This window comes from Pyrgilauda ruficollis, unplaced genomic scaffold (genome assembly GCF_017590135.1).
Source record: "Pyrgilauda ruficollis isolate IOZ18807 unplaced genomic scaffold, ASM1759013v1 scaffold32, whole genome shotgun sequence".
Taxonomy (NCBI): domain Eukaryota; kingdom Metazoa; phylum Chordata; class Aves; order Passeriformes; family Passeridae; genus Pyrgilauda; species Pyrgilauda ruficollis.
The window spans coordinates 1,227,983-1,249,870 of record NW_024524600.1 but is presented as its reverse complement, the minus strand read 5'-3'; the positions used below and the strand labels follow the sequence as shown (position 1 = coordinate 1,249,870).

Here is a 21,888-nt window from a genome sequence, read left to right as displayed (position 1 = left end):
TCTCCAAAGGTAGTATCACTATCTGGTGGAGCTTAGTGTGTGTATCAAAATCAAGCTTTTTATGTGCTGTAAAATGAGGATGAGATTACTTGACTTTCACTGCTTTTTAAATGGTGGCTATGAGTACTGTGAATTTATGCTTGTGCTCGTTTTGAAGAAGGATCTTTTTAGCTAGCATATAATGCTTTCTTTTACACTGCTGGCCCATTCAAGAGCTTTAAGCAGCATTTTTGGGAACTTATATGAAACTATCAGCTACCTAGCTAAGAAATTTTAGGTGGTTGTAATGGGGGATATATCAGTTCTTTTTTTGTTTCTTGTCTTTGTCAACTGTCTGTTATGTATTATGTACTTCACAAATGTGGTCAGTTGGAGTCATGTTGTTGAGAGAGGAGACCATTCCTCCTGTGGAGTGTTGAAAGAAAAGGCTCAGAAGAGTGACACTTCTGAAGCCCAGAGAGCCTGGCTGGAACAGGGGCAGCACATGGAGCTGGTGCCTGCAGTGCCCAGGCAGAAACCGAGCCTGCAGTCAGGGGCAGAGGGGCAGCTCTCACAGGGGATGGTCACAAATGACAAAGGACGTGAGAGGACTTTGCATGTGCTGCTGGTAGAAAGGCACTGAGTGAAACAGGGTCTGCCTGCAGAGACACAGCAGATGAGGAAGAACAGCATATACACTTTTTGGGTTTCTATACCATCTAGCCCGTCACATATTTTAAAAGTTAACTATTCAATCTTGTGTTCTATTAATGTTAGATTTTTCTTTCCACTAATCAAAAGCCTTCTGTCTTCTTGTGGAGCTTGCTAGAAAACAACAGTACAGGCACAAAATGATCACACTTTTTCACAGCAGTGCCTGATTCAGGACATTGCCTGAATGGAAGGTCCAGAATACCCCTGAGTTCAGTGTTTCCTAACTAAGATTGTCAGAATTGCAGTAGCCATCCATTCTATAGTTTTTTCACCATATGGAATATATCTTCCAAATTTAAAGGAAAATAGATGCACACCTGGAGGCTTTTGTGTTTGTTTTTTTTCTTTTTTTTTTCTGGATAAATGTAAACAGTTTGACATCCAGAAGAATGAAGAAACCTTCCAGTTCTTCATCAGATACAATATGTGGGACAAGGGAATAACAGCTGTCATTCAGTGATAGTGTATGCAACAGTTTGGACATATCCATTGCATAAAATGTAATCTTAAGAAGATCTAAAGATGAAATTTGTGGACAAAGTGGAAGCTATGACCTTTGATCTCATGAAAAAGTTTGTCAGCTCCTTCAGGTTGTCATCCTATTCTGGTTACCAAAAAAAGGGGATAGCACTTCCTCTCATGTAGCATATTTCCTTGCGTGCTGACTATTCTCAGAGCAGCCAGTAGATATTGTGGAGCCAATCACAAATAAAGTATAAAAGAAGTAGGAAGGCAAGTAAGACATCCTGTATGGCAACAGTGGCATGCTACTGTTATCTAGATTATATAGATAAATGCTAGGGTATCATGTCTAGAGTGGCTCTCTGGTAGGCTCAGATAAGAAGGAAAATGTTTATGGTACTTCTTTCATCAGGAGTTTTGAAGCACACGCTTGGAGAGGACATTTGGTCTGTGGGACCAGTCTGAAGTTGGTCTGAAGTAAACACCTGGAGCTATAGCTTGCATGTATCTAATTGCTTCTACTGATTCATTCCTATTGTGCTGCATCACTTAAATAACATAGACTACCCATTTGTATTTCAGACTTGAAAAATTCATATGTTGTATTGGATTCTAATTGCTTTTTTCTGTCCTTGTGGTTAAAGATCCTGCAAGTGGTGCAGTGAGCATGTGGGTGGCCTCCCTTCAAACCACTAAAGTAATTTCCAGAGGCATAAGAAGCAGGGAAAACAGCAGAGTAAAAATCATGTCCTTTGACTCCTGTTTTTCATCTTCACTTCCAGCAGACCAGAAACAAGAAGTCACAGTCAGAAAGGGTCATCAACATTTTGCAGTATCTCCTACTATGGAAACTGTCTTAGGAATGGGAGTGCTAAATGGGAGGTAATTAAACACCAGGACTGGAAGCATCTTGCTGAGCTCTGGGGTGTCTAAGCCAATAGCAATATAGCAGCAGCAAAGACCACATGATGTGATCTTTCTCTGTTACATACACAGCATAGTTAATGAGCACATGCACAGTCGTTCTGCTTTCCTAAATGCCAGACTCACTGTGCTCGCGCAAGAGTGTTACATATGAGTAATAAGTCCAGCACTTTTGGAAGAAGCGCTTTGTAACACCACTCACAGACAGGATGTGCTCATAGCCTGCTCAAATCCTACTTCTTGTCTCGTTCTGCACAGCACTCTAAGAAAAGAGGCTGGCTGCCTGCGCACCACTGCTATTCCCAAACCTGCTTTGTGCTGAGACCTCTCTGTGCAGGAAGGAACAAGCTGCTTTAAGAACAGCTCTGAAGCCAGAAGAAAGCTGCTCTCAGCTAACATCTTTCTTCCATCTGTCAAATGAGAGCATGTGTTCCCATTATATGCTGGGAGAAGGAGCCATACATTGAGCATCCCACACAAAACCAATCCTCTTTCTTAGATAAATTCTCAGATAACCTAGGATAATTGTCATTTCAAAAAAACCCATCTTTTTGAGGAACCCACTGAGAAGTCACTTGCACATAGGTTTGGGATGCTGAAATAGCTGGCCAATTAGGTTCCATGTAACGTAAGTGTGACTAAAATTTTATGCCTTTTGACTGTTACTACTTTCTTAGTCAATTCAGCATATTCTGCACACAATTATTTTCTCATTATTTATTTTTTCTCAAGGTATTTGCAGCTTCAGTATCTTTTTATATGTTATCTCTTCTCAACATATCTAAATTTCCTTTCAATAAAGCATATAAAATCCTCCTCCAAAAATTTATTGATTTCATTTTTTCATACAAAAGCCTTAAATGTAATATTAAAGTCTGCTATGAAATTTGCTTTAAGACTGATGTAATGTATAAAATACTTCCATTTCAAAAATTAATTTTGCAAATGACATTTCTACCAGACTGTCTTAACCTTATATTATTAAAATAAGCCATAAAGTGCTCTAGTTAATATTAAGGTGAAACTTGAGTAATTTAAATTACATTGGTGCAAGACAAGAATTAGAGCTACAAGCTCTAATCCAACAAAAATAAAGAGTATTTTAGAAAGAAGCATTCTGTCTCAAAGGTTTCAACCCCACCTACATACTGGTGAACATACTATTTTTCCCTCTTATGAAATATTCTTCTCAAATACAGAATATAATGTGAAAACATTTAGAGAAATCCAGGTAAATATACCCTTTTATATTTGCGTAAGAGACCACAATGATCAATTAATCTATATTTTGCCAAAATGTGGGTATTTTTCCTTATTTAAAGCCACTTCAAGTTCCAGAGAATGGTTCCTAATCAGGATACTGCTGTTTGACACCTAGAAATTCATCACTCTTTAGGAAGGTAGCAGTTATGAGTAAAAAATTTCAGCTACTAAATACCTGTTGCATTTCCAGGCTGAAGAGATGACTATGTATCAGAACAACAAGAAGAGCTTTTAAAAAAGGTATTTCAAAACCTTGGTGATAGATTTCTTCCTTGATTTTTACCCTCTTAACTTATTCAGTGCTGCCTGGGGTTTTAAGGAAGTGTTGTTTGATAGGTGTTTTTTAAAGCATTTAACTTCCACCTCAAAATATGAGCTAAAAAGTATCTCAAGACAGGAAACATTATTAGTAAAACTAAAAATAACATCATCAGCAAAGTCATTAAGTTAAAAACGCATGGAGTCATTGAGATTTAAATTAAATGAGGAACAGAAAAGACGTACATGTTCAAAACAAACAAACTAACAGAATTTTTATCTAATGAGATTCAAATTAGTGAGACTCCAATTACTGTTTGAAGTCTTAATATATTTAGATGGCATGCACTATTTTGAATGCAGGATGACAGAGCTGAACTTATCAACACACAAATAGATATACAGCAATGTTTAATGGTTTGTTGCAGGATGTGAAAGTGTTTTATGTATTTAGCAAGCTGTTGTGAATACAACAAGGGTGTGTTACATTAGATAAAACTTCCCATTATCCTAATTTTTGGGCTCTATAACCTGACTTCAAAAGAACTCAGTTCATACAGGAAATTATGTGTTTTTACGATGTAAGCTCTCTTACATTGCTGAGTCATTTACATGGAGAAACATGATGCACAGCTTCAGCTTGCAACTGCATTTAATTTGGTGCAACATTCTTGCATCAAAGATGCGTTAAAAATGTGGTCCTTAGGGACTGCCTTTTTAGCTCAACAGGGAAGAAGCTAAAAACTATCTCACCATTATTCAGCACATGCTTCGAGCCATCTTGTGTTACTTAGCTATCTGGTTCAGAATTCATCCAAGTAACTGCATAACCATCCTGGTCTCAACTGGTTTCAAGAGTACCTCAAGATCTCAATCCTGTCTCACATCAAGCAGATGTTAAAAGGACTGAAGTTGTAGTTTTATAACAGAATCTGCTCTCAGCATTGGTAAACGCTCTAAAAGCAGACAATATTAGCAATGCTTTCATAAACACCAGACACTGAGTGCAGATAGCACTAACATGATGATATGTTAACAGCAATTTTGAAGAATGTTAACAATACCACATGAAAGCTGATCTCTCCAAGAAGCATGAGAAACAGTATAAAGATATCATCAGCTACAAGCTCAGTTAAAGATTACAAAATTTTTGTTTGAATGACCATTCCTGAAAAATTAATAAATTCACAGATAAACCTTTAATATCTTTTATAATTCATCAAATGCTACTTTTAAAACCCTACTTCTTGTACCATTTATCTCAGTCTAATATGGCACATGGAAAATTATTCTTTTTAATGATCTTTGGTGTTTCTGTGTGCAGACTCACATTTCAGTATATATGGATTGACTAACACCTCCAGATACAGAAATTGCCTCACAATTTCTGATTTTCCCATATAAAAGAAACCTTTGTGCTCTTTTACGAGTCATCCATCCAGGAAGCCTTGATGCATCAAAAAGTATTTTTCAACCATGTCTGCTTCATGATCTAAATGGAAAAATCCTTTAATAACTCTTGTCATTCTCCAGTATTATGAAACTTCAAGTGGATTAATCTCTATTTACCTCGATTATTTCCGACATGCTGCTACTAGAACACTCAGTGCATGGTACACTTGATTTTATTCCTGCCTTAGTATTTTGCACGAAGTATCAGCATCACATGTGAAAGCTTTCTGAGTCCTACTGTGTCAGCTATTCGTCATTCATTCTCCTTTTAAAATTTTCCAAATTAAAGTAGCAATTTTTCATGCTAGGTCCACTATCTCTTGTTTGGAATGGTAGTAGAAGCCTCCAGTTATACATTCTGGTACGCAGAATATTCTATCACTGATTTTAAAATTGAGATTTTAAATTGGCTAGTACTAAAAATGATTGGGAAAATGGCTACAAGTTTTTATGTTCGTAGCTGAGAAGCAAAATTCATATATATAGCAGAAAATTAAATATGCAGCCTGCAGGAAATCTCTGTATCTCACACAAAAGGCAGGTATTAGGAAAACAATCTTTCCTCCAATGCTTTTAAGAGTACTTATGAAAGGGGCAAAGTATTTCCAGGGCAACTCCTCTGTTAAGAATGTTATTCTGGGATTCATAGATAGCCTTATTTACGCATATGTAATGGCAGTCTATAAATAGGCTGAAAGGCCAAAAGGAATTCAAATTCATTATAAACAACCATCACGTCAAATTACAGATTTACTTTCCTTTGCTTTGTCAACTACATCTATGCAAAGGGAGTCCAATGCATTGACATTATTTTATGCCATATTTGCATACGCAAAAAATGTGTCCACAAAACCAGTAGAGTTACGTCTACCACCATTCAAAAAAGGGTTTTAAATAATGTGAATACTGCAGTGGTTAGTTCCCTCACTTGCATAATAACAGAAACTATACCTTTGGGAGAAGCTGGATTGCTTGGAGTATTCTCTGTCTGTGCCCAGAGTTAAGGATTCCTATTTCCAAGAGATCCTGGTCCTCCATCACGTTGCTTCCCTAAAAATGGGGAAAAAAGATGGAATAAAAATTAAAAACTTAACAGATGCCCTCAATACCCCGAAACAGGTCTTTCTGTCAAATTTAAAAGAGACCACTTTGCTTAACTTATAGCATCTGACAAGAATAACAAATTACTGATGATTGCATTCATTTTCACGATAACAAAATATGGTGGCAGGTGCTTGAACCCGTGGACTATTGCTACACTGCTGGCAGCACTGCTAGTGGAGAAATTGTAGCTCTCACTCAAGCCAAATACCAGATGTGAATGCTCTTTCATTTGGAACCAAGGACATGACTACTAAATTGTTCATAAAGTCTCAATTTTTCAATTCACCTCCTACCTCATATATCTATTTATGGAGTTCATTTTTCTCCAGATTGAAAAATAAAAAACCCCAACACAGAATAAGATGAGGAGAGTGGATGAGAATAAAATTATTTAGTTCATTGATAGTAAAATGATGAAGAAATGGACTGGTATCAACAAACTATGTAGTCCCCATCCCCATTTAACTGTACCAGTTCAATCCTAACTTTACTTGTCACTGCTTTTATCCTCCTGCTCGTGGGCAGGTCAAATAGTTTCAAATATTCAAATAGCTGAAAAAGACCATCTGTTCAAATAATACACAAAATAATTGCCCAGAAAAGTTCATGAAGTAAACCTCCACAATTCAAGCATCTCTTCATAGGAGCTGCTAGCAGTAGGAGCTACACAAAAAGGACAATACAACTCCTGAATTCGAGGAGTCTGACACCACCTAGTAAGTCCAGCATTTGAAGGTCAATGATCTAAAGAGCTGTCAGTGACTATTGAAGGAATCATTGGAGGCACGAAAGTAGCTTAAAAGAGGAATTGAAGACAAGGATCAAGTTGGGATTGCTGGCAATCTTGTATTCTTTTGTGAACTTATAATTTCAGAAAAAAAAATCAGCTTTTTAAAAATACATTTTGTTTTTAAAAAGTTTCTAACTATTACAGTTGAAAGCAAAACATGAAAAAACTGATGACCTGTCCTGATCTCTTAGCCCTGTTGGAGTCTCATAACACTAATTGGCTAGAAGCAAGAGTTCTTACTCGTACTCATTTAAGATCACTAAATAGGCATTATGTGAGCAAATCCATGAAAACTTCATCTCTACCTTTCCATTTGACTTGCTGTTTCTGACTTAGCACAGCTCTTAAGAAGTGGCAAAATGAAAAGCAAATAGGCACATAACAGAACATGCTTAAATGCTTTGCTGAGTCAGGGCTTAATGAAGGATATGACTTCTTTCTGAAAATAAAACCCTCTATCCCAAAGAAGCATGGATTTCTTTTAAAAATCACCCTGGAATACGGAAGATTTCACCATGTTCAGCTGCTAAATCTTCATTCTTTCCAGATGGACTGATTAGTTTACAGGTGTACCCCTGAGGATTCCCAAGTGCTACTCCACAGAGTACAAAATCTAGGTGATGTCTTTTCAAGGGAATCGAGGAAACTTTGCAAAGCTATTACATTTTAAACTATACAGTAAGTGGTATGGTTTAAGACTACAAATCTGCAAATCATACCCTGAAACAATCTGTGTGCAGCATTCAGAAGAGGGTAGGCAGACACCTGCTCTACCAGGAGAAGCTGTGCAATGATGCCGGCTTAAGTAGAACACCCAATATAAGAGTGCCTGCAGCATGGCTGTGCAACCAGTGACAGTGATTAGGTGGGGGTAATACCCTCTTCATCTCCCTGGTAAACATATTAAAAATATAATTTCCCCTTTCTGCCTTTCTCTTTTAAGTAACCAAAAGGAGGCTGTAAACTTAGAGAAAAAACTCTTGAAAAAAGCCATCCATTTTGGGCTGGATACTCCAGCAGCTGGAAGTAGCTAACATAAATGGATTTAAGGGAACTGAGCCAACTGAGGATCCAGTCCAAAACAAAGGCTATACATTTCCATTCATTTTAATAAATGCACCTATTTTGTTTGCAGCTACTGCTTTCAGTTCATTTAACAGTTTTTTAGATTCCACCTTCATTACTGCATGATGTTTACACACAATCATGGTGTACTCATCACTGTTTACTGGTGCCAGTAACCTTGGCATACAGCTTCAACGATTACAATGTTTAAAACTCAATTAAACTAACAGGAACAGGAAAAATATTTGCATGTAGTTGCTGCATCGCAGAGAAAGCATTATTTTATTAATTCTTTGCTATTGTTTTTTCTGTATGTATCATTTCATGTATTTTTTGAAGTACTTCAAGGTTACAAAAGCAAATATTTAAAACTGAGGAAAACCTGAAACTCATGTTGCCTCCTCATTCCCAGTATAGTAAGGCAACAACCTTGTCTTTGAATGTTCTCAGGTTCTAGAGCTTTGCTGTGTCAACGTTAAATGTCAACAGCCACTCAACCCTCCTGTAAAACTGATTTTATTGTCTTCTGCCCTGGAGCTAAAACAACTTTTCATCTTCCCACAAGAACAAACCAGAGAAATTTAGATACTCAGTATAATCCACTACTGCTTAGCATAGAGGAATAAACTCATGGCAGTAGAAAGCTGTTGATTTGCAGAAATATCTGTGAAGAGAAAGAAACAGCCTATCCCTCACAGTCCTATCTCCCCAGTACCTGCTCACATTGCCCCCTTAATCCTATTCCCTGACTTTTTTTTCCCTGATTATTCCTCTTGTGCTCTTCCAGTCTCTTTCCATAGGTCAAGAGTGAAGAAACCCTAACTTCCTTCTACTACAAGGTGAGTTATTCTTTCCCTGCTCTTAGCTTCCATCTATTATAAGCTGGGCCAAATGTAACCTCAATTAACTTTAGAGATGACATGGTAAATGTAATTAAAATGAATATGAATGCAAGAATGTCTTGTCATCTTATTTAATCCTTAAAAAAAAAGTTGAGTTATTAGTGGAAATATTCACCGAAAAGAAATTATCCTAGTAGACACCTAGAGAATTTGAGTCCAAAGATTTAACTTTTATATGCTTATGCGCAAAACAGGTTCTTATAATAGGAAATATCGATAAGCAATCTCTACTTAGCTTATTATGCTTTCTGTAATGAAAACATAAGAGACTTTGTGATACTGTAGTTTCTTAAGTCTATAGGAAAACCTAGTTGGAAGGAAAACTTCTTAGATTTAAAGCCATAAAAACACATCAAAATTGCTTATACAAGGAAAGATTCAGATCTCATTCACTTCAGCTTACAGTGTTGAAATTTCTGTCTTATTACTGCATAATAGTCTAATGAACTGGAAGGATCCTGCTTCTGAAGTTCCAGTTAGGAAAGAGTGTACCTGAAACCCTCCACCCCCCAGATCTGTGGTTCTGCACAACTCCCAGGATCATCATCTTTTTCCCTGTAAGCGCACACAGGAAGCTCATCTCTTGAGCAAGAAGGCAGTAGTTTCACAGAACAGTTGGGCTCAAGAATGAAGGAAAAACTGCATGTGGGAGACTGGAGGCATATGAAAAACAACACAATTTTTAAAACCCAGAAATTTTGCCAAATTCTGAGATAGTTCCTATAAATGAGTTCAGAACAAAATGCATAATGATACATTATGAGATAAAGATGTCACTGGCATTTATTTGGGTTGTTCAATATAAAATCACCTCTTGCATTCTTCACCTAAATACAGTCATTCCCAGAAATTCTGGATTAGACCTAAACATCCATATTCATTCCACCTTCTGCAGAAACAAAAGAACTCTGAAGATTTGTCCCATAAGATAATAAAATATTGAACAACATATTAGAATGGCAGGCATGACTGAATGTTTCACATTCCTCCTTTTGTACCCATGTTTTTAATCTGCCTTCATATATTTTTTGTGCTGGAGAACTATCATGAAAAATTCTAATGTCTGGTTCTCTCACCTAAGTGAAATGATACAGAAGCTTTAAAATAGTTGGCAGATGTATCACTAGACTTCTCTGGAAATTCAACCACTGAGGTTGGAAGAGATGAGCTGTGGGGAACAAAATTACTGAAAAAAGAAAGAAAAAATTGACTTTGAATTTAAAGTTTTTCTTCTCCCCTGCAAATGAAAAAGACTTACAAAAGAAATGGAAGATTTGGGGGACTTTTGGCTTTAGGCTGGCAATGCCAACTTAACCAGTTCTTTCAGTGTTCATCTGCGTCAGCAGAGGAGGAAAAGTAGTAAATTGGGTACCTAAAGCTATGTGAGTGCTGCTGCTCAACAGGTTGAGTCAAAGTAATTTGCTGTGCAGCCATTATTGAGACCAAGGTCGGCTGGAGATACCAAGTGCTACTGGAGGTAACAACTATTTCTGGTAATGTTTTATGTTTCTGATGTACTGGAAACTGGTTTGACAAAGAACAGGACTGGTGTAGGTAAGGGAAGGATGACTTCTGAAGTAAGTACAGGGTTGTTGGGGCAGCAGAAGTGCTTGCATCACTCCCAATGTGCAGGGAGCACTTTACACACCCTTTTGTCCCCTCCTAGTCATCCATGTATTAATCTGCTACACCATCAAAATAATGAGATCAGAAGAGACTCTGAGGAGCTGGTACAGTTGGCATCCACCACAAAGCAGTGGGTAGACAAGGTCTGGTGGGTATTTGAAGTGCCTTGCCAATGTCTCTACTGAAGTGTACTGCACTGAGCCTCACGCTGATGGACTGAGACCTGGCACTGCAGGAGCACAGCTGGGGCATTTCAGTGGTGTTGGGCAACAGGCTCATACTTCAACTTACAGAGCTGCTGGAAATATGGCCTGGCACAGAAAAGAAAATCTGCTGGGTTGTACACTTAGCCAGAGCATCCAAGAGTACCATTATTCCTGTCGCTCAGATAAGAGAGGTGGGAGCAGGGCAGGAGCAGATGGGCATGTTCTTCCATTACACATGGTTGGAGACTGAAGTCAGAGAGGAAAAACTCAGATCAACAGCATCAAAAAGCTCTATTCTTTCTTACTGTCTGCAATCCTTGATGCATAACTGGTGAGGGAATAAGGACTGATATAAAGCACATCCTCAACAGTTCACATAAACAAGTCTCCTCAGCTGGAATGGCTTTGTTTCTGACCCACCCAACCTAATATCCTTCCAAACTGTATCCTCTTGAAATAGTGGACACCTAAACTGTCATCTGGCTGGGAACAAATTAAAGACATCTCACAATGTAATTAAAAACACGCTGAATATCTTTTCTTTTTCATAAGCTAAATCATAAGCCAAAAGGTTTTTTCAACACAACACAATTTTCCCACAAGATGAAAGAATTTATTTCTTAGAGACTTGCAAGAAAGGGCTAGAGAAATGTAGCTTTCAGTAATGAGCATTGCTTCTTATTAGTGCAAAAATTTCAGGCAATGTGTCACATATTTAATTTCCAAACAAGAACTGGCAAATGACCAGAATTTAGCAAGCTTCATTATAAGTGAAAAGGTTGCCTCTCTCTACTATTTCCACAGATAACATGAAAACAAGATCTGTAAGAATGATTACGGAGTTAAATGCCCAACTTGTACTTTCAGGTCAGAAAGATTTCAGACTCCTTAAGATACGGCAGACATTATTTAATCAAAAAACCTGACAAAATTTTGTCAGAAAAATCCCTTGCAGAAGCATAGAATTCTATCTTGGGAGAAAGAGACTGATTATAAAATATGTTCAGAAGAAAGGACCAAGCAGGTTGCAAAATAATCATTTGATAACATTCTTCCAAAATTAATTTGCTGTAAAACTACTGATACTCATTCTCAATCCTCACCTTGCTCTACTTCCAGTGTTTAAATTTATGATGTTCTTAGCAATTAAAAAACCCACAAAACCAGAGAAAACTCAGAGTTTTCCATGTCAGTGTCATGTAGTTAGGAAGTAAAAATAAGCTACTACTGAAATGTTAACTAAAAAAGGGCCATTTCACTCAAAGATAAGGGTGGGGTGATAGCACTTTTGTGTACAGATTTGCAACCTGCATAAAAAGTGGTGATTTAAGCAGGGTCAGTTTAAAAAAGAGTTCCTACAGACCTGAGGCCCATATAACTTAAGCTTTAAAGGTCTTTCTCTGGTTCACATTCAGCTCTTCCAGAAATGAACCCAAAGCAACCAGTGCCATCCAAAGCTTTTCAAATATTGACATTCAAATGATCATTCAGTCACAGACCTTTCACACAACAGGAATAATTAAAGTGTAGTGGTAACTAAACAACATGGATAGCTGGGACAAGGATCCTTGTAGGAAGAATTTAGCTATTTTTATCCCTCCTCCTTGTAGCACTGATTCATTACAACCAACACAATTGTCACACGCAAATTAGCTGCACAGATAAGGTGGCAATTGAAAAAATTATCTCTGATGTCACACTTGGCCCACTTAATTACTAATACTGTGGACCCAACTCTGTCTACCTGTTTAGTCATAACAATTCAATAATATAATTATTAATACTTACCTAAATTACATCTTAATGTCTTGAATGTATATTGTGAAGATAATTTCACTTCATTTGAGTAATGAAAATTCCAGAGAGTCTTTATTGTGCCATTATTCAGATTACTTGCTATAAATGCTGCTTAGCTTGGATGCTAAATTTCTCAAAGGACCCACTTTAAAAATCAATATTACTGTGAGCTAATTAACAGACTTCTAAAGTCTCAAAAAAATATTCCTTTTTCCAATAAGTGTGTAAGGCTGTGGAGTGCTGGAAGGGGCAAAGATAATATTTTCAGACTTTCAAAAAATGTTGAATACCTACTCTGCATGTAACATGGAATTTTAACCAGCTAACATTGTGGTATTGTAATAAATAAGGAGGTGATAATAAAATAACAAATTAACTTTTGCAATAAAATTTGGTGGGCATTGCTGCCAGCCAACATGCCTTCACCAACAGCAAACTGAGCCTGACAAATCTGACAGCCTTCTGCAAAGTGGTTACAGCACTGGGGGATAAGGGAGGGACAACTGATGTCCTCTACCTGGATTGTGCAAAGCATTTGACACTGTCCCACACAACATCCTTGTCTGTCAGCTGAGGAGGCATGGACTTGACAGATGTGTCTCTCAGTAGGTAAAGAATTGGCTGGATGGTAGCATTCAAAGGGTTGTGGTCAATGGCTCGATGTCCAAGTGGAGAGTAGGGATGAGTGGCGTCCTCAGGGATTGGTGCTGGGACTGGCACTCTTTCAGATCTTTGTCAGCACCATGGACAGCAGGATTGAGTGCACCCTCGGCAAGTTTGTCACCAATGCAGCTGATACCAAGGAAAGGGATGCACCCAGAGGGACCTTGACAGGCTTGGGAGGCGGGCTCATGTCAACCTCATGAAGTTCAACAAGGCCAAGGGCAAGGCCCTGAATGTGGGTCAGGGAAATCCCAAGCACAAATACAGGCTGGGCAGAGAATGGATTGAGAGCAGCCCTGAGGAGAAGGGTTTGGCTGACATGACTGGGCAATGTGCACTGACAGCCCATAAAGCCAACCATATCCTGGGCTGAATCAAAAGAATTGTGGCCATCAGGTCAAGCGAGGTGATTCTGCCCTTCTACTCTGCTGTTGTGAGATCCCACCTGTTTTGCTGCATCCAGATCTGAAGCCCTCAGCACAAGAATGACACGGACCTATAGTCCAGAGGAAGGTCATGTATGTGATCACAGGGCTGGAATCTCTCTTTTATTAAACTAGGCTGAGAGAGATAGGGTTGTTCAGCCTGGAGAAGAACTTTGTGATCTTTAATGTCCCTTCTAACCCAACCTATTTTATAATTCTGTAATTCTATGATTCTATGAAATGTAAAAACTCAGTTCACCTCTAAGAGTGTCCTATACAAGTATTTCCTTCCCCATATTTTTATCAACAGTAGTCATGTATTTTAAAATGTGAGCCACCCAAATAACCCCAGAGAGCACAAAGTGCAGAGTCAAAGATACTAAAATTCTAGGCATGATCCACACCTTAAAAAGAAACCACATTCCCAGAAGAGGCCTGTCAAATGGCAGCAAGGAAAACAATCCCAACAAAATAAGTATGTTTTCACATACTTACACCCTAAAGTTATAACTGACATCTTCAAGCACTTGCTCACCTCCTGCCTGCAACTGAACCCTGCTCACACTGGTGGCTTTGCCTGTGGGCTGCCTGGTGTTCAAACTCCCAGTTCAGAGCAGAGAGAGCAGCTATCATCAATCCTTTGTAGGAATCTAGAAAGTAGGCCCTGCTCTGAAATGTCATCAGGGCTTGATCTGGTAGGAAGTCTCAGAGCATGCCCAAGGCAGAAACAGGAGCACAACATGAACTGGCTGCTACTCTCTCTTAAAATGTGTCGAAAGGAGGAAGAATGGCTTTATCTTTCTTTCTCATAGAACAGCCCACCTGTTAGAGGATTCATGCAGAAGGTAGGAGATCAGACGTACCTGTGTTTCTCACACGCAAATTTCCTAAAAACAGAGGAAACTATGCAACAACTATTAGGAAAGGGAACTCTGGGGTTGAGGAGGAATTGCTCATTGGTCCTGCAGAAATGAAATTGCTGTGAGATTTAGTCAGTAAGTCAGAAAGAATACTATCCTTTAGACCATGACAGCTGGTTGTGGTAAATCAATCTTCTTGTGCTGTTTCTAGAAATGTTTCTGGTTTATATCTAGTGACTGCCAAAGAAAAAAAAAAAAAGGCAGAAAAAAGCTAAAAATTCGTTACTTTCTTTCATCCAGGTATCCTCACTTCTAAACTACAGGCTTATGCCTATGTTTCAATTTGAAAGAACAATGAAGGAGTTGTCCTTATCCATAGGGTTGATTCACGTGTCAAGATCCAGAGAGCAGGACAGGAATTCCAGCCTCAAGACAGCATCTAATGCAGGGATGCAAGTGGAGGCAAAATTTTCAGATGTAACTTCTGCTTTGAAGCATCTCACTGGCTTCGTCTGCTTAGCTTTTCTCCTTGCCTTTCTTCTCCTCTTAAGTTAAGCAGGGTCTTGTTGCCTATTCAGTAGTAGACATCCTACTCCCAGGAACAGGAACTCTACAGCCAAACATCATGATGCTCACAAATGTCTGCAATTCATTGTTTTTTTAATCATGGTCTTGGAGGCCTCACTTGGCTGTTTTCTCAGTGCACTCTGTGGTGCGAAACCTCCTAACTGTCAGGTGCCCAAATCATTTACAGGACCTAGCTGCTAGTAACTGGAGGTTGTTAGGTTGACTGAAACTGCTGGTTTGTTTAATATTACTAAATTAAAAAAAAACAAAAAAAAGCAGCTCCCAAGAATGAGAAATGCTGGAAAATGAATGGTGTTTTCTACACACTGCTGATTTGCCATGTTTAAATGTATTTCACAGTCCACCATGCTGCTTTTGATATGCAGCTGTGCAGTAAGGTTAAAAGGTAAGAGACATTGTGAGATAATAAGAAACTGGAACATGCTACCTTTTTCTAGCTAAAAATTAGTGTATTTCATTTGCCTACCAAATATAGTTATTATATTGAGAATAATTTTCACATATTCTGACAGATTTTGTTTGCTAAGGCAAGTACAAAGGATAGCAGGACAGAATAAGGTTTTCTCATCTCCCACTGCACACAGATACCTTTTACATGAGATTTTTCTTATACAAACCTCTGTGATTTATTTCCACAGTATGTACAGAGATATTACTAGCCAAATCCCTGAGGCCCAAGAGGTAAGCGGAGATGGTCTCCATTTTCTTCAAACCCCTTCTAAAAATAAGAGAACATTTGATTAAGGGTTGACATTTTTCTTTTCTTCCTTTGCCTGTTCTTGTAATTCGTTTCACATGGGAAGTGGGCTGTGTTTTTCTTATCCCTTCCAACTCAGCAGCCAGGAGGCTGGCTTTGCGGGCCCACTCCCGTCACCACGGCAACCAGCGGCTCGCTGCGGCGCGGTCCCATGCGCTTTGTGTCACTACACAGTGCTATTGTGCTCCAGTAACCAATTGGGAGAGGCACGCCAACATTCCCACGAAGGAACACTGATACCGTTCCACTGGTCATCCTGTGCATCACGCATGGACTGCTGATCACCTTAGGATGTGCTTCGCTTCCCATGCAGCGGCTTTGGGAATGACTGGTTTGCCCCATGAAGCCTATGTTCAGCATCAAGCAGACCCTGCTCCTCAGAAACACTGCAGAGAATCTGAATTGGTCCTGCAGCTCAGAAGTATTAGTATGACCACACTAGATGAGATCAAAGGTCTCCCTAACTCATTGGTTCAGTGTTTCTGCTGTTGGCCAAAACTGCCCAGAAAAAGAAAATATATCAATAATTTGCCTCATGTATATTTTTTTTTTTCCACTCTCATCTTTGGGCTAATTTAAAGTTAAGCACATGGGCATTTAGCTACATCAGAGACTGAGTGATATAGATATATCTATATATACCCAGCAGGAGGAAGACCTGATTTTCCTAAATAAAAATCTATCATGGATGCATGAGATCCAGAAGCTCTTTAGCATTTTGAGGAAACTGATTTACCATGCCTTTTCTAGACTGCAGCAAAACATGCCTGCACTGCAAAGCTCTTTTTTCTTTTTTTTTTTTTTTAATGTGTTGCAGAGATGACAGAAACACAGACTTTCTTATAAATTACCTTCGGGAAGATATATTCCACAAGAATAGAAGTAACAGCGCACTCCTCCAAATTGTGTTATAATGGCAGACCCAAACTTGTAGAGATCATGGAAGATAGGATATTTCAGAATCAATCCCCCATACTTGGTGCTTGTGAGGCACACCTCAAATCCTGTGTCCAGTTCTGGCCCCTTCACTACAGGAAAGACAAGGAGACTGGAGGGCAGTGGAGCTGGGGAAGGGGCTGGAACACAAGTCTGATGAAGAGCAGCTGAGGAAGCTGGGGGTGTTCAGCCTGGAGAAAAGGTGGCTCCATGGGGACCTTATTGCTCTCTACAACCACCTGAAAGGAGGCTGCAGCCGTGTGGGAATCAGTCTCTTCTGTGTTACAAGCAATGGCACAAGAGGAAATGGTCTCAACTTGCACTAGGGGAGGTTTAGATTGTATATGAGGAAAAATTCCTTCATTGGAAGGATTGTCAAGCATTGGAAGAGAGTGCCCAAGGAAGTGGTTGAGTTGTAATCCCTGGAGGTATTTAGAAGACTCATGGATGTGGCACTCAGGAACATCATTTTGCAGTGGACTTGAAAGTGCTGGGGTAATGCTCGTACCTGATGATCTTGAGTCTTTTCCAAACTAAATGATTGTAACAGAGTCATAATCACAGACTGGTTTGGGTCAGAAGGAATCTCCAAACATCATCTAGTTCCTGTCATGGGCAGGGACAATATTCATGTTGCTCAAAATCCCTTCCAACTTGATGAATGAGCCCAAAGAATGAGAGAAACACATTCCATGTATGCTAACCTTATCTAAACAGAAAGGGCTCAATTTTGGAAAACAACTGGGTAGCCACTGATATGTAAGAAGTGCACTCTGGAGTGATTCACTACATTTCTTTGTATTTCTTTTTCAATTCCTGACTACATATTTCTAATATTACACAGCACCATTTCATGTAGCATGGTCTAGCTACATCATGGATAATGCAGCAATTGTCACCCAGAACCTACCAAAAAAAAAAGTGGCTACCACTTTGTAGCTGTTGACTTGATCTCATTCAAAATATTAACTACACAGGCTTCAAAATAGTTTGCCCACAAATATTAAGTATCTTGCCATTGAACAGTTACATTCATAATTCCAAAACCTAAAAATAAACAAGCAGATCCAAAAAATAAACAAATGTAAAATCAGATTTCTGGTTGTGTAAGCCAGATAGCAAGTTGCTTATTTTCTGTCCATTTTTTTCCTTCATGTCTGTTTCTTTTTTCCTGTGCAACTTATTCCCAGCACACATATTTTCAGAAACAGTTCTAATATTGTGACCTTTCTTTCTGTACACATTCTCTGCTTTATTTACACCTTTTCACTCTTTTGCAAATGTTCTTGTATTGTTTATCTCAGATACAACACAAAAGCAGTAATTAGACAATAGCAGTTGTGTGTTTTCGACCGATACCTGAGTAGTTAGAAGCTACAAATACTCACACAAGATGTCATTTTTACACCAGTCCATAAATTAGTTGCATATCTAATGGCAGACATAATGTCTTATTACCAGTGAATATAAGGAAAAGAAAAACCCATCTGAAGAAGCTTTTTCAGAGGAATGAACTATGTAATTTGTGTTCAGCTGAAGCAAGTACTGGCTGTGAAACCTAAAGCCACATATTGGTCTCATACACATAGTCCTAGCACCTTGACATAGCCCTCTGAACTCTCCATCCTGCCTAGCAAACAGTATTTGTCTTCAAGAGTCTTTTCTATAAAGGTAAGCTCCTTCTGCTTTTTGTCCAAGGGGCTGATTATACTTCCCATGACATACTGCATTTTCTTAAAAATCTGAATTAACATATTCAAAACTGATAAGGGGACAGCTTGATGTACTCTTAGAATAATGTTAACTGCACACAGAATAATTCAGTTGCAAAACACTATGGAAGGATTCTGCAACATTGCTACACAGCTGATTTTCAAGGTGTTGGGATATCTACTGTCAAAATCTGTTAATCTGGCACTCTAGTACCTCTTTCCCTCAGTCACAAAGAAACCTTCATGCAAGCCAGTCCACCTTTTCTGGCACCCCTCTTCCTGATGCTGTTGTGATGAGTGTTTCCACCAATCCCTTTCTATACAAGGATACTGCATTTGACAAATAACTAGGGATCCTTTGGGGCCTCCTCCTATGCTAACTCAAGACAAGTGGTTTACTGACATTTTTACACATTGCTCCATGAGCTAGCCTTTTCTAACTTAATTTTTCTCAGGAGCAGTAAAAAACGGCTCCTAATAGTTTGGTGAACACTTGTACGTTTCCCTTGTGCCTCGTGCCTGTGGTATTTGGTCCAAACACACCAGTGCTATCCACAAATTGCACAATACAACAGTATGCTCCTTATCTGGTGAGACAAGATTGTGGCACACTGTGACTTCACCTGATATAATTTCTAGATTTCAGTACAGCTTCCTAAAAGGAACAGTCACTTCAATGAATAAAACAGACAAAACAGGAGTTACTAATCCCCACTACACATTATAGGAATGTCAAGAAGCTACAAAATGCCAGACTGCAGATTGTTCAACATTGGCTAACTACCCTTCGCCCCAGGTTACATATCCCACATGGCACCAAACACACACTATAATTATATTTCTGAATAATCCAAGAATTCAGTATAGGAGGATGGATTGCACTTGGAAAATAAGGCAGCTGATATTTCTTCTTTTAGCCTTTATCATTCTCTGTGTGGGTCCATATTTTATATATAGTTTCCCATTGAAGACCTCACCAGTAAGAATGACTCACTTTCTTCAGACTTTTTTTAGACATTCATTGAATTAATATTAGACAGCTCCAAACAATGATTTAATGTATTTTATAAGAATCCATCAAAGCAAGGTGGCAATTTAATACCTATTATGCAGATAAAGAATTAAAGTAGAAAAAAACTGGGGCTAGAATTTAAAAAAAATTAAATTACAATATATTAGTTCTCAATGCATAAATGCAGAGATTGCTTTCTTCCATTTCAGTAAGTACTATCTACATATGTATTCAAGGGACAACTGTTGTTATATTCAGTTTTAGCTGTGAGCACTCATACTTCAACAAATCAAAATCTGCTCCTTCCCGGATTTTGAGTGAAACAGTTCTGTCAGATTAGCTGTCCAGGCAATTAAGAAGCCTGAGATACCCTGGAAAATGGAAAAATCTGAGTAACATGGAACTACAGAGCATGCTGGAAAGCATGGCCAACTCTCTGCAAGAACTCATCTTAAGCCCAGACAAGGAAGTCAGTTTTCACTCAGCACCAACTCTGCTGGATTTGAGATGCGAGTGACAGGAACATCACTGTGACAATCATTCAGTTAAATGTCCCCCTGCTTTTCAAATCAAGTAAAAATGCTTTAGGTCAGTAAAAGAACACGGATGTGAAGCAGACATCTTCTGTCACCCTCTTTGTTTTCAGTTAGTTCATCTCCTTTTTTCCTCTTCTTCCCATCTTCTCTTCCTTCCTTGGTCCCACCCTCCTTTGATTTGGAGACCAAAGAAAAGAAATATGGTAATTTCTACTTAGGAAAGAGGATATGGAGAAAAGGAGGACATAGGCAGCACAAGAAGAGTCCAGCCTGCAGGAATGGTGAGGAGAAAGAGATCTCAGAAACCAAATGAATTTTGGAGGAAAGGGTCAGATGTGGAGAACCCCAGAAAGGAAAAGTGGCACCCAGGCAGAAAGGAAAAGTGGCATCCAGGCAGCTCCAGGGGTGACAAGAGAAATGTTAAGAAACTGTTTCTGCCATGAGTTTGGTTTATGGAATAAAATGCATGACTTAAAGATTGAAATAATGATAAATTACATTTAGGAAGATCATACGCGTACACAAAAAATGTTCCTGATTAATTAAAAAAATTAAATTAACTATTAAATACTTGTTTTGCTATTCTGCACTATTTTGAGCTTAAGTCCAACCCTTGCAACTGATTTAATTCAGAACTGAACTGAAGGTACTCAATGGGATTCCTCAGGTAATCTGGCTACCTCTGACTCCTTCCTGAGAGAGTGTTCTTCCCAAATAAAGGTACTTAGAAATCTTGATGTCAAAAGTTAGACACAAGCAGATAATTATCCACAAGATAGCTCAAAATGCACAGATATTTCTATCCCAGAATCCTCTCTTGATTTCCTATATGTAGGCCAGCAAAGTTATGTAATTTCCTTCAGCAAGATAAGGGAATAGAGAGGCATTTTCTCCAAACTCATAATTCAAATCAAAAGCTGACCTCAGAGAAGACACTTAAATATATTGTACTATGGATTCTCCATGGACCAGGCTGCTTCTGCATCTCCTAGCAAGTGTTTTCTTTATTCTCTTTTCTCCTGAGTCTCCATTCCTTATTTTTGAAGAATGAGGCAAATCAGAATGCTTTTTAAACAAACATATATTTGAAGCAGAGTTAGGAGATAGAGGGAAATCAACCATACAAGCAGTGAGAGCAGAATTTTCTGACAAAAGCTTGATATTATTGAGAGTCATAGATTTGTTGCTATGCTTGTTCCTTGGTATAATATCCACTCTTCTGCATAAAGTTATTTTTCTGAGCAGAAAGCAAAGATCTACTATACCTATAGGCAATAAAAAAGTACTTAAAAATCAGAATGTCAGGAAATAAAAAGCTCATGGACAGAATAGACACATTTCCAAATTCCAAGGGAGATGGAAAACAAAACAAAATAACTTGCATTGTCAATTTGTAATTCCTTTCCGGCAACAAGAGGGATGCCTAGGGAGTTCAGAGAAGCTAACATGGCTATAATATTCATACTATATTTAAAAATGGATCAAGGCCAAAAACCAACACAGTTGTGCAATCTTTTCTCCTAATGCAGCATAGCAGCTAAGAACTGCTATTTCTTTTTAAACGTCATCTTAACTTACTTCAAGAAGTGGCCTTTCTATGTGATTAAAAGGGGAGCTGTTTGGAGAGAACAAACCTCAAAAAGTGAAAAAACTGGGAAACAGTTCTGAATAGTTCTGAAGAACAGAAGCTATCAATCATTTCAGAGATTGAAGAGCTGTAACCAGCTGCAACAAATAACACACTTTTTCTTAGTGTAAGCTGTAAGACACCAGTGAATAACATACGGGTTTTTTCCCCTTCTTTCTGACTGCAAAGGGGAATAGTGCACAGAGGGGCCATGCTTTGCTAATTTTTGG

General features: G+C 38.6%; 1 protein-coding gene across 16 annotated transcripts in view; it reads right to left on the bottom strand.

The window, feature by feature from the left end:
* Positions 1 to 21,888, bottom strand: part of ANKS1B (ankyrin repeat and sterile alpha motif domain containing 1B) — a 404,705-nt gene that overhangs the window by 156,093 nt on the left and 226,724 nt on the right. For all 16 annotated transcript variants that reach the window (XM_041474291.1, XM_041474292.1, XM_041474293.1 and 13 more), the window contains one exon: positions 6,004 to 6,102. In XM_041474291.1, coding sequence (XP_041330225.1) covers positions 6,004 to 6,102 — 99 coding nt within the window. The remainder of the gene's footprint in view (positions 1 to 6,003; positions 6,103 to 21,888) is intronic.